Source organism: Drosophila miranda, chromosome 2, assembly GCF_003369915.1.
Source record: "Drosophila miranda strain MSH22 chromosome 2, D.miranda_PacBio2.1, whole genome shotgun sequence".
Lineage (NCBI taxonomy): Eukaryota > Metazoa > Arthropoda > Insecta > Diptera > Drosophilidae > Drosophila > Drosophila miranda.
The window spans coordinates 7,316,912-7,328,853 of NC_046675.1; the positions used below are offsets into that span (position 1 = coordinate 7,316,912).

An 11,942-nucleotide genomic window follows, 5' to 3' on the forward strand; every position below is an offset into this window, starting at 1 on the left:
ATATACTATACAAAATGTTTGACTTATAATCTTTCTTTTGAACAGCAACAAAGGAAAAGATGAATCAATAACGATATGTTGATGTTGATGATTTTTGTGTTATGATTTTGCCAAATTCATAATTAAGTTTCAAAAGATTTTTACGAATTTGCCTAAATGCTTAAATCGTTCGAATCGTATTTATTTTTGCAACGCTTTTACTGGGTTACTTCGAACGTGCTCGGTGGTAGGGTTCCCGATGTACATAATTATAAGGGAAATGCTGAAAATACAGAAATGAAGAAAAAACGCACATTTCGTATAAATTACCGACAGTCATCATGTTTCAGGTCTCTTTCACTTTGAAGACCGGGCAGAGCCACAAAAAGTCATATTTCTTTTATGAAACGCTTTCATAACCAACTCCCTGCAGAAGCGGAGGCCTGGGCAACGGCAACGGCAACGGCAGTCACTCCTCTTCTCCCTATGCCAGTCTTCGTAAACCCCAAACGAAATTGAGGTCCGGCCGTCTCCAATCTGGGACTGTGACTGCGACTGCGACTGGGACTGCCTCAATGTGCGTAATTTGAATTGCCATCAAATTAGTTTTTAATTTCTCAACTGACATTGGGTATACAGCGAACAACGAACAGCGAACACCAACTCCGACACGAATAAACATTAATAATTCAAACATGGAGCTACCACATTTGGGTGCCCAGCTGCTCAGCCGGTCAGCTGGTCAGCCGGTCTGGTCTGGTCCGGTCGGTTCGGGGGGTCTTCTTCTGGCCACTTTCGCATATGCATCGCATCGCATCGCCGCTCTTCAGGTCATTAGATTTATGACTTTAAGCCGCATTCAAATACTACGCTCTTTACTGCTCGTCCCCGTCCCATTCCCAGTCCCGGTGCCCGTGGCTTTTCGAGTTGATTGATCCGAAAATTATGCACGAAAAGATCCAAAACAAAATCCAGCCATGATGAAGTCTGAGCGTGTCGCGTAATTAGCCTTTGTTATGCGAATTTCTTTGGTGTGGCTTTTATAATGGCAGCGGGCTGATTTATACCTGACAGTTGGAGGTGGACTCGTCGATGGGTTTGGCTTTTGTCTTAAGCTTCGCCCGAAATGCGACTTCATGACAAATCGAAGATCGTGGAAGAATAGTCACCCTACCTATCGTTTTTATGTAAGCGAAAGTTGTTTTGACTCTGAACTTGGTTCGACACTTTGATTTTATTACCATTTCCTGTCTCGTCGTCAGCATTTCCTCTCACTTGCATCGTGCATTTCAATTTCAAATACATTCAAGGTGCAATACCTTTCAGTATTGTTGCCAAACTGCTCAATCTAAGGTCAATCTCGAATCTGAAATCAGAGGGGGGCCTGTCCTAAAAAATGGAAACAAATCAAATAAGAGCGAAATGCTATTAAATCTTGGGGCAAACATCCTATTTGAAAAGTAAAAAACATGAAAAGAAAGCTGGCGTTGGAACAGCGAAGCTGTAAGTACTCTACAATTGCAAAAGAATTTCATATAAAACTTATATGTTGTTGCCGAAATGCAAGATTTATTTGGGCTCTTCAGATCACCTTCTAAACTCAAAGATGATACCTCTCGCTAGGGTATGGAGAGATATTGGAGAGGAAACTTAACATAATTTATGATCCGTTGACGCACTGACGAATCACATTCTAATCAGGCCCCAGATTCATCAGCAGAGGCGAAAATAACATTCACCTTCTACCCCCAAAAATATAAAAAAAGAAACAATGAATAATGCTGAATTTGTTATCAGTTTGTTGTTTTGTCAGGCCAATCGCGTGCCTTAAATTTTAATTAATTTAATTAGTCTCGCGCTAGAGACAAGAAGTACCCAGAGACGATGACCTTGGGCCAGCAGCCACGGACTGGTACGTGGGAGAAGGTGAGGCGCTGTGCTGTGCTGTGGGGCCTCTTGGCTGCACATGGTTTACGACTTTATTGTTCAGGTGCTGACACGACACCTCCTACTTCTGTTTCTGCTTCGGCTTCGGCTTCTCCTCCTCCAACTCCACCACTTCTTCACCAATTCAAGGTCAGACGCCACCTAATGCCCGATGCTGATGCTGGGACTGATGCTAAGACTGATGGTACTCTGGACTGACACTGCTGTCTGTGCAATGGTTTCTCATTTGAATTTTTACCACATGCAGCTAGTTTTATGTTTTGCATTTGCAAATAATGCTCCCAGAGTTCGTTCTGTGTTTGCCTTAGGAGTGGAGTACCAGTATTTATGGCCCCGGCTCGTGTAATTAATCTTCTGTAAAGCTGTAATAAATGCGAATGCACAGCCGAATGCAGTAGCAGTAGCCGTATCCGTAGCCGTATTAGCCACTGTGAGCCGCATGCCATTCGTTTTAGCCTTTTGGCATAAATCTCATCTCCTCTCCTCTCCTCCACGCTTATTTATCATTTTGCCATTTCCATTGGGCGACTCTTTATGGCATTTGCTCTAGCTGGCTGCACTTACCTCGTCGCCTGTTGGGGGGCACGGGCACGGGCACAGGCACTTGTGGATGATTGGGTGGGTCGAGGCGAGGCGACACATGTAGTCAAAAAGTGGCACTTGCTGTTTTTGTTAACACAACATTGAAAACTTGCGTACAAATATTTTTGTAGTTGCAATGACTGGAGGAGTACAAAAAATATTTACCTTCTTGATAGAACTGTAAAAAAAATACAAGTAATCATATTTTACAATATTTTAAATATTTTGATTTACATAAAATCTGAAGTTTATTTTACTGATCACCTCCAATTTATTCGGAAGTTTTCCTTGGTTAGAAATTGTATATCATTAATATAAAAGAAGATTTACATTTTAAAGAAGATGCAATGAATGTCTAGGAATAAATATAGTATTCCTCAAACCAATGTAGGATGCAAAAATATTACTATTACGGAGGAAATTAATAAATTAAGGTGTAATCAATCTTTTTAACATTCGGCTGTCAAGAATATACAATATGTAGGCAGCAATTAAATAATCTCATAAACCATCTGGGTATACCAGGTGCATGGAAGCTCTAAAACTAAATAGGTAGTCCATATCCTTTTGGATATGGAGCTGTAGACAGACTCAAATTTTTGGAGAACTAGATGGAGACGAATCTATTCTATTTTTGTATATGTTGAGCTGTATTTTAGCCCTATTCTGTTTACCTATAACTTGTGTCCTGTCAAGATTTCCCGTCTGATCCGTTCGTCTAACTATATGTCCTACTGTGTTTTGTTCCGGCTCTATAGTCCTTTGGCTCCGTCTCTGTCTGAACCTGCCTATTCATTACCTGCCATTGGCCCTTGTTCTCTTCCTGTTGGTTCCTATCAGAACGTTCATTTTCTACATTTTCGAAATTTTCCCTATTTTCTATTGTATTTTATATCTGTATCTGTATCTTAACCATTTCTAATTCCTATTTTCACGCCTTTTCAAGTTTGTGCAATTAACAGACCGGCAATTAATGATTTCGCACACTTTTCGTGTACGCCGTTGAAATGTTGGATTGAGAAATCAGAGTTACAGCCACAGCCAGACAGAGGGAGACAACGCATAAAAGCCCACGCATACGTACATACATACATATAAGTAAATATGTACAACTATACACCATACACAAAAAAACATGTGAATATTGCATTCAACACAGATTTGTACATACTTACATGCGAGTATGTTTGTACCTACATATGTATGTATGTACATATATGAGATCTGATGTAACTAAAACAGACAGACAAGTGGGAGACCAGACAAAACCCGCCGATCACACCCAGCACACGTGTCACACAGAAGAGGGAGAGGAAAGAGCAACGAAGTGCATATTATGCGACGAACACCGGAATCAACTGAGAGATTGAGCAATACGAGAAGTAAATGGGGGAATTGAAGAAGCACCCAGAGCTAGATCTAACTCACTAAATAACAATTTAGTTATCAAAGTCAATGCCTTAAGTGATACAAACATTAAAGTTCATAAAGAAACATCTAGCAAATTGCAGCAGAAACGGAACAGCACAACAGAAGCAATAACACTGGGAGACCCTGTTAATTAACTGACTTAAACTGTTATTTAACATTGCGAGAGCCACAGCCAAACAGAGAAATTAACAGAGAGAGGGAGACCAAGAGTAAGGTTTGGCATGCTTTGGGGCCGAGCTTTTGATACCCTTACAAGACGATCGAAATACATTTATTGAGAAACAATTAAGTTTGTTTTGTAAAGATTTGTTTTCAGATCGATCGCTTCTAAGGCAGCTTCATTTATAATATATAAAAATCGATTTTGCTTCTTCTCTTCTGCTTTGTATTAATATACATTTGTTTGCAATATTTTAAAAGTACCAGATTTGTTTTTACCTGACGATCATATATGCATACAACATATGTACAGCATATGTACATAGTTAGTCTGGGCAACCTTTACTTGAAATAAAAATGCTTTCTGCTAGGGTATAAATAGAGAGAGAGAGAGAGAGAGAACATATGTTTAGAATATTTAACGGTTAAGCAGCCAACGCAGCGCCGCGTGGGAGCTCGTCCGCCCCTGCCCTCAGCGCACGGTCTGCTCTGCTCTGCTTGATATTTCCGAGCATTTTTCGAAAATTTCTCTACCGTTCAGTTTTTAAAGACCCGCGAACCGTGAAACAGTGCAAACCGTTGCTCGTTCTGTTTAAAGATCTCCTATTTTCGATCGATTGAAAGAAAACAAGAGTTCGAGTTGTGCGATCTTTCAGTTAAAAAGAAAAGTAAAACCTATTGATTAATCGAGGCACTCACACACACACACACACGAACAAGATGCACAGCAAATTGTTGGACGAGGTGGGTCAAGTACTAAGTATTTTCCGCCTTTAAGAACTAATATTCGATCGGTCTTCCCGATTGAGCGAGTCTATTTTGGTGGGTAAATGGCAAGCATCGATGTATTTATTGGTAGACGCGATGGCATCCAACGTCAGCATGGGGGAACGGTGCGGTAATAGTTAGTCATGCCCATTAAAATTATCCTGGCGGTTGCGTTCTGGCCAGAGTGTCATCGTGTTATTTACATCCATCAGAATCATAAACATTTCGTTGAGTCGACTCATTCGGGGGAAAATTCAACTGCGGAAAAGCATTCTTTTGTTGGACCAAAGAAAAGACAAAGCGAACGATTCTTAGTACCAATTGAGGAAACGATTTTCGAACCAGAATGGGATCTTTGATTGAAAGACAAGTTCTTTGTGGAATTGATGGGGCCCATAGTAATAATATACCTACTTGAATGGGGCTTAATTATGGTTTGGAATGGTTTGCGGACAAACTGGTTTCGTTAGTAAACATTTTGATTTAATGGAATTGAATATTCAATTCAGCACGAAACGTGCGGCAATTCCCACTTAACCAAATGGCTCAAGACTGGAATTGAATATTCTAAAGCCCAGACAAGTTCTAGTTCAACAAAGCTCTCAATCGTAGAATGACCACTTAAGCAAGTTCTAGTTCAACAAACAATAAATTGACAAACATAGGATTGCCAAAGGCGCGGTTGTACTTGTCGTAATGAAAGTCAAACAGATCGGAAAATCGATTGCAGAATCATTTATAAGTAGCATCTACTACCCCGTATATAGTATAACACTCCATACCGATGATTTGATGCTTCTACGATTCGTCAAACGATGGACAGCTGACACGATTCGATCGCTGCCACCTCTTCGATGAACGCAGGTGTGTTCCGTTCCTCTGTTCGTTCGTTTTGTTTCTTCTGTTTGAGTCACGGCGACTATTTATACTCTCGTTTTTCATTTTCTAGCCATTTAAATTTATTTAATTTAACCCCACTCGCAGAAAGAGCAAAATTGTGGGGAAGAAAGAGAGCGCACCCACCAGGAAAATGATATATGTCTTTCTAATGTGTTTACCAAACCGAAATTTGTTTACCCTTCTGTCAAAGAATGAAATATTGAGTGGCTAAGAGATATAGAAACATACCATTTCTCAATATTCTGCTCATCAAATTCTATTATTGTTTTGGTGGCCAATGTGAGCGGTGAACCCATCATACCCCATTTGTAAGAAAGAAGACACATAAATGTGAGAATTTAAATTTTACGTTGACTGATTTTAATGAATGAGCACGATTTTCAGTCCACTAGTTTGGGCTACATTTTGACATGCATCAGAATTTGTTAATTAGCAAACGATGAAAGTTCAGACAATGAAACAACGCGAACAAAGAGTATGTATTCAAAAGAGGAGAGTGCAACGTGGGGCAGGGGGCACGCGCGTGCCCGTTACACAGTCATATACATAGATAACATCTGAAGCCCCCATTACCGGACCTACTCGAACAGACTGGGACCGGGCCAGACGAGACGGCGCAGGCGATAAGAGTCCGCACAAAGATTATGAGTAGAGTAGAGAGACCTTCACCCGCTTTCATGGGTATTCCATGCAAACCAGTGACCAATTTTTCCACTCACTCGTTTACAGCTGAACGAGAATGGCTACGTTGTCATCGAGGACTTCCTCACCGCCGAGGAGGTGGACTCGCTATATCAGGAAGGACGGACCCTGTGCCTGGATGCCCCACAAACGAATCGGAAGATCTTCAGCACGATCAAGGCCGAGGATGCACACAGCAAAGAGCTGTACTTCATGGATTCGGGCGACAAGGTGCGCTACTTCTTCGAGAAGGGAGCTGTGGGCGAGGAGGGGCAGCTGCTGGTGGACCCAATGATTGCGCTGAACAAAGTGGGACACGCACTGCACGTGGAGCACCCCACTTTCAATGCGATCACATTCAGCAATCGCGTGAGGGAGATCTGCTGGCAGCTCAACTTCAATCGTCCGGCCGTGTGCCAGAGCATGTACATTTACAAGAATCCCGGCATCGGGGGCGAGGTGATTCCCCACCAGGACTCCTGGTACCTGCACACAGAGCCCAACTCCGCGGTGGGCTTTTGGATGGCGCTCGAAGATTGCACCCTGCAAAACGGTTGCCTGCAGTTCATCAAGGGCTCCCACAAGAGTGGCGTGCATCGGCGCTACATGCGCAATCCCGACACGAATGCCACTGAGCTGATGGTCTACGATCGTGCTGCTCCAATCTATCCGCAGTCCAGCTTCGCACCGATCCAAGTCAGCAAGGGTGAGTAGGAGGACCAGAAGTTTCCAAAAAAGCCATAGCAATGACCTCCTATTATTTGCAGGAACCTGCATCCTCATCCACGGCAATGTGGTGCACAAGAGTGAACAGAATCGGTCACAGAAGAGCCGTCATGCCTACACGTTCCACGTGATCGAGACTGAGAATAATGTGATGTACTCGGAGGATAACTGGCTGCAGGCGCCGCAGGACAAGCCATTCCCCGTGCTGTTCGAGCGCAAGGCCTAAGGAACGGATCGTGATTTGGTATTCTTTGCTTATAAGTCCTCTTAAGTTTTGTTTTACATGCCAAAATGTATGAAATAATCGTAAATTTAATGATTAAATGCAGTATATTTTGAATTTGAACGGTGTGCAAGCAGTGCAAGCACAGCTGTTAGTGTGAAAGCAGGGAACAGCGTTGGGAGTGCTGAAGCAGTTCAGAAGGAGTGGGAGTGTGGAAGCATTTCAAAATAAGTGGTAGTGTCGAAGCAAATTAGAAGTATTGGTGGTGTTGAAGCAGTTCAACAGCCTAGTGTGGAAGCAGTTCCACAGCTTAGGTAGTGTTGAAGCAGTGGAACAGTCCAGGTAGTGTTGAAGCAGTGCAAAACAGTTGATCAAAACAAATGGTGACCAAGCTGACGTCAGAGCAAATAAATGAACTTCAAACGATAACAAGACAGAGAGAGAAAGAGGCATTCAAACAGATTTCACAGCGGAGCACAGATTAAAACTGAAAGATGTTCAACAAATCTTAAATAGTAGTTGAACCGACAGAAAAGTTGAGCAATTTGAAAGCTACTTTGAATGGATCAACCATTTTGATCACCTCTAAGAGTGCCCACTGTACCTTACCCCCCGTGTGGCATTGACTTAAACATATTTGACACAAACTACAATTCTCGTTCTACATTTTAAATTACACAAAATTATCTCCCTCCGTCCGTTTCCATATCGCTCGTTGACGCTATCTGTTCGAGTCATTAGCGTCCGAGCGCTCGAACAGTACGGAGTACGCTTGGAGGGGGCTTTAAAATTAAATCGCTTTAGATACTCGTAGAAAATGTCTGCCAGCAAGTGGGAATCTGACGAGGAGATCCAGTTCTTCCGGGAGTATCTGCGCATACCCAGTGTTCACCCCAATCCAAACTACGGTGAGTGTTTTGTGGATGCCACCCACTCTCTGTGCTCCAGTAACTCTATGACTGTTTCGATAGAACCATGTCTGGAGTTCCTCGACCGCCAGGCGAAGCAGTTGGAGCTGCCGATGAAGGTGTACTATCCAGCTGATGAGCAAAACCCCGTGGTTGTCCTCACCTGGCAAGGTCGGGACCCGGAACTTCCCAGCGTGCTACTCAACTCCCATATGGATGTGGTGCCCGTGTTCCCCGAGAACTGGACGCATCCGCCTTTTGGGGCGGAGATCGATGAGGAGGGTCGCATCTTTGCACGCGGAACGCAGGACATGAAGTGCGTGGGGATGCAGTATCTGGCAGCCATTCGGGCTCTTAAGAGGAGTGGTGCGAGGTTAAGGCGAACCATCCACATCTCCTTTGTCGCTGGTAAGAGTCGGTTGTATAGACAGAAATCCAGAAACTATATTATTTCCCACTCAGATGAAGAAATGGGAGGCAAACTGGGAATGCGTCCGTTCGTGCATACCGACGATTTCCGTGCCCTGAATGTGGGCTTCGGAATGGACGAGGGTCTGGCATCGCCCACCGCGGAGTTTCCGGTATTTTATGCGGAGCGCAGTGTTTGGCGTAAGCTCAAATAATCCCACAATCTTGAAGAACTCTATTTCTGATATTCTCCTTCCGAAGGTGTATACTTCCACATCAGTGGAACGTCCGGCCACGGATCTCTTCTGCTGTCCAATACGGCGGGTGAAAAGTTGAACTACATCGTGGGGAAGATGATGGCGTACCGCAAGGTGCAGGTCCAGAGACTGGATAACAATCCCGAGCTCTGCATTGGCGATGTGACGACCATTAACCTGACCAAACTGGAGGGTGGAGTACAGAGCAATGTGGTGCCTCCACTGCTGATGGTCTGCTTCGACTGTCGCCTGGCCCTCGACGTGGATCACCAGGAGTTTGAGGCGACTGTAAGTCTCTGTTTAGGTTTAGTGCACTCCTCTCAGGTATAACTCTCTTCTGTTTGTCGTTAAAGCTCCAAAAATGGTGTGCCGAGGCTGGTGGAGGCATTGAGCTGACCTACGAGCAGAAGCAGCCTCGAGTGCTGCCCACACCGATCGATGCGAGCAACCACTTCTGGGTGGCTTTCAAAAAGGCCACGGATAATCTGTGAGTAAAAGATATAACTCCGGAGAGCGCTCATTCCATATAATTGGTATTTTCTTCAGGGGACTCGCTATCAAGCCACAAATCTTCACTGGCGGCACTGATAGTCGATATCTGCGCCAGGTGGGCATTCCGGCACTGGGTTTCTCTCCGATGAACAATACGCCCGTTCTCCTACATGATCACGACGAATTCCTGCAGGCGGATACCTATTTGAGGGGTGTCCAGATATATCAGAAGATCATCAGCAGCATTGCGAATGTGGGTTGTGTTTGTGTGTAGATTAGTCGCTTGAGACAGCAGATATAATAAAAGTATTGTAACCTTCTACGACATCCCTTCACATGCCTATCGCTGTGATTTATGATCAAATTGCTCCAAGATAACACTTTTGTCTACAGATAATCTTGGATAAACTTCAATGTTGCCTCTGGATGCGTTTTTTACTCAGTTTCAACTGAAACTTTGAGCAATACGCAATGAGCGCCAGCGACTGGGAGTCCAACGAAGAACTGCAATACTTTCGGGAGTATCTGCGCATTCCTAGTGTGCATCCCAATCCGAACTATGGTTGGTATCTGGAGGAGCTTTCCTTGATTTCTTGATAATCACATGTCTGTTCCATCAGAACCGTGCGTCGAGTTTCTAAGACGTCAGGCGAAGCAGTTGGAGCTGCCGATCAAGGTTTACTATCCAGCCAATGAGCACAACCCCGTGGTTGTCCTGACCTGGCAAGGTCTGGAGCCGGAACTTCCCAGCGTGCTGCTCAACTCCCATATGGATGTGGTGCCCGTGTTCCCCGAGAACTGGACGCATCCACCTTTTGGGGCAGAGATCGATAAGGAGGGTCGCATCTTTGCACGCGGCACCCAGGACATGAAGTGCGTGGGTATGCAGTATCTGGCAGCCATTCGTGCTCTAAAGAGGAATGGTGCGAGGTTCAAGCGAACCATTCACATCTCTTTTGTGGCCGGTAAGTATCGATCCAGCTTCTATGAAACGATCCTCCGATCAAATGACCTGCTATTCAGACGAAGAAATGGGAGGAAGACTGGCGATGCGCCCATTTGTGGATTCCAATGAGTTCCGTGCCCTGAATGTGGGATTTGGTTTAGACGAAGGAATCGCCTCGCCTACGTCGGAGATACCTGTGTTCTATGCCGAGCGAACTGTGAGACGTAGGTGGATATTATGAGGTTCTTCTTTCATATGACTAAGCTGTTGCTTTGCCCATAGGTGTGTTCTTTAAAATAGGCGGCACTGCCGGACACGGTTCGCTCTTGTTGCCGAACACAGCAGGGGAAAAGTTGAGCTACATTCTCGGCAAGATGATGGAGTTCCGCAAGGTCCAATTTCAAAGGCTCGTAAGTAACCCGGAGCTCTCAATTGGCGATGTGACGACCGTTAACCTGACTCGAGTGGAGGGTGGAGTACAGAGCAATGTGGTGCCTCCGCTGCTGATGGTCTGCTTTGACTGCCGCCTGGCGCTGGACATTGACATCCACGAGTTTGATGCCAATGTAGGTTATCTTCTGAATGATAGTCCATTCATTAATAGCTTCGTTTTACAGCTTCATAAATGGGCTGACGAGGCTGGCGGGGGAATCGAGTTGGAGTATGAGCAGAAGCGGGGACACATTCCGCCCACTGCCACTGACGAGACAAATCCCTTCTGGGTTGCCTTCAAGGAGGCGACAGATCATCTGTAAGTTTTCCTTTTGATGAAGGTCGGGGTTGATGGTATTGTCTTTTTAGTGGCCTGGAAATCAAGCTACAGGTCTTTCCCGGCGGCACAGATAGTCGATATCTGCGTAACGCTGGTATTTCGGCTTTGGGTTTCTCTCCCATGAACCACACTCCGGTTCTTCTCCATGACCACGACGAGTTCCTTCATGCACAAACGTATTTAAAGGGGGTGCAGATATATCAGAAAATAATAACCAATGTAGCCAGTGTTTGATGGATATTATGTCAATAATTTTATAAATAATTTTGGGCTACTTTAATTTAATGTGCTGGATAGACTTAAGAGCCTTAAGAAGAGGTTTATACTCGATATTTAAGTAATGTTCGGGAGTCCGCTAGATTAATCTCCAAATTGGACTATCAGACTGATTATGCTCCAGATTGCTCACCTGTGCAGTGGGACTGAGCTCCTTGTGTGCCGCCAGAAGGGCCTTCTCTCGCCAAACATGGCTTAAAGCCTTTGTTTAAATGGTTTTCTTTATCACAGAAATAATAATAATAATAATAACATATTTGAAATTTTACGAACCAACTTTTCTACATGACGTTTACATTTACACCCGAAAGTATGCTATGAATCTGAATCGGTTAAATCGGTTGCTTCTATCGAATATGCAGGTTCCATTTATTGCCGCCAGTGGCAGCACTGTTGCTGTTGTGATAGTTGGCAGCGCGGTCAGAAGTGGGCGCCAATTTTGAAAATGGTTTTTAATTTGTGTAGGCTCGGAAATATTGTATAATTT

At 44.2% G+C, this 11,942-nt stretch overlaps 3 protein-coding genes and 1 long non-coding RNA gene across 4 annotated transcripts; 3 read left to right on the forward strand and 1 right to left on the reverse strand.

The window, feature by feature from the left end:
• Nucleotides 1-1,788: 1,788 nt before the first annotated feature.
• On the reverse strand, nucleotides 1,789-5,749 carry LOC117187194. Its single transcript, XR_004471954.1, has 3 exons — nucleotides 5,649-5,749; nucleotides 2,674-2,686; nucleotides 1,789-2,616 (listed from the first exon to the last, which is right to left on the reverse strand). It is a non-coding gene; the product is annotated as an uncharacterized LOC117187194 (long non-coding RNA).
• Nucleotides 4,632-7,492, forward strand: LOC108157012 (phytanoyl-CoA dioxygenase domain-containing protein 1 homolog). The gene is made up of 3 exons (XM_017288815.2): nucleotides 4,632-4,842; nucleotides 6,496-7,153; nucleotides 7,215-7,492. The coding sequence occupies exons 1-3, from the start codon at nucleotides 4,819-4,821 to the stop codon at nucleotides 7,397-7,399; spliced, it is 867 nt and encodes a 288-aa protein (XP_017144304.1). The 5' UTR covers nucleotides 4,632-4,818; the 3' UTR covers nucleotides 7,400-7,492.
• A 540-nt stretch (nucleotides 7,493-8,032) lies between these two features.
• On the forward strand, nucleotides 8,033-9,796 carry LOC108157010 (aminoacylase-1). The gene is made up of 6 exons (XM_017288812.2): nucleotides 8,033-8,304; nucleotides 8,368-8,712; nucleotides 8,767-8,913; nucleotides 8,974-9,257; nucleotides 9,323-9,456; nucleotides 9,516-9,796. Exons 1-6 carry the CDS (start codon nucleotides 8,214-8,216, stop codon nucleotides 9,733-9,735), a joined length of 1,221 nt encoding a protein of 406 aa, XP_017144301.2. The 5' UTR covers nucleotides 8,033-8,213; the 3' UTR covers nucleotides 9,736-9,796.
• A 99-nt stretch (nucleotides 9,797-9,895) lies between these two features.
• On the forward strand, nucleotides 9,896-11,443 carry LOC108157011 (aminoacylase-1B-like). The gene is made up of 6 exons (XM_017288814.2): nucleotides 9,896-10,023; nucleotides 10,082-10,426; nucleotides 10,485-10,631; nucleotides 10,690-10,973; nucleotides 11,025-11,158; nucleotides 11,209-11,443. Exons 1-6 carry the CDS (start codon nucleotides 9,933-9,935, stop codon nucleotides 11,411-11,413), a joined length of 1,206 nt encoding a protein of 401 aa, XP_017144303.2. The 5' UTR covers nucleotides 9,896-9,932; the 3' UTR covers nucleotides 11,414-11,443.
• The last annotated feature ends 499 nt before the right edge of the window (nucleotides 11,444-11,942 follow it).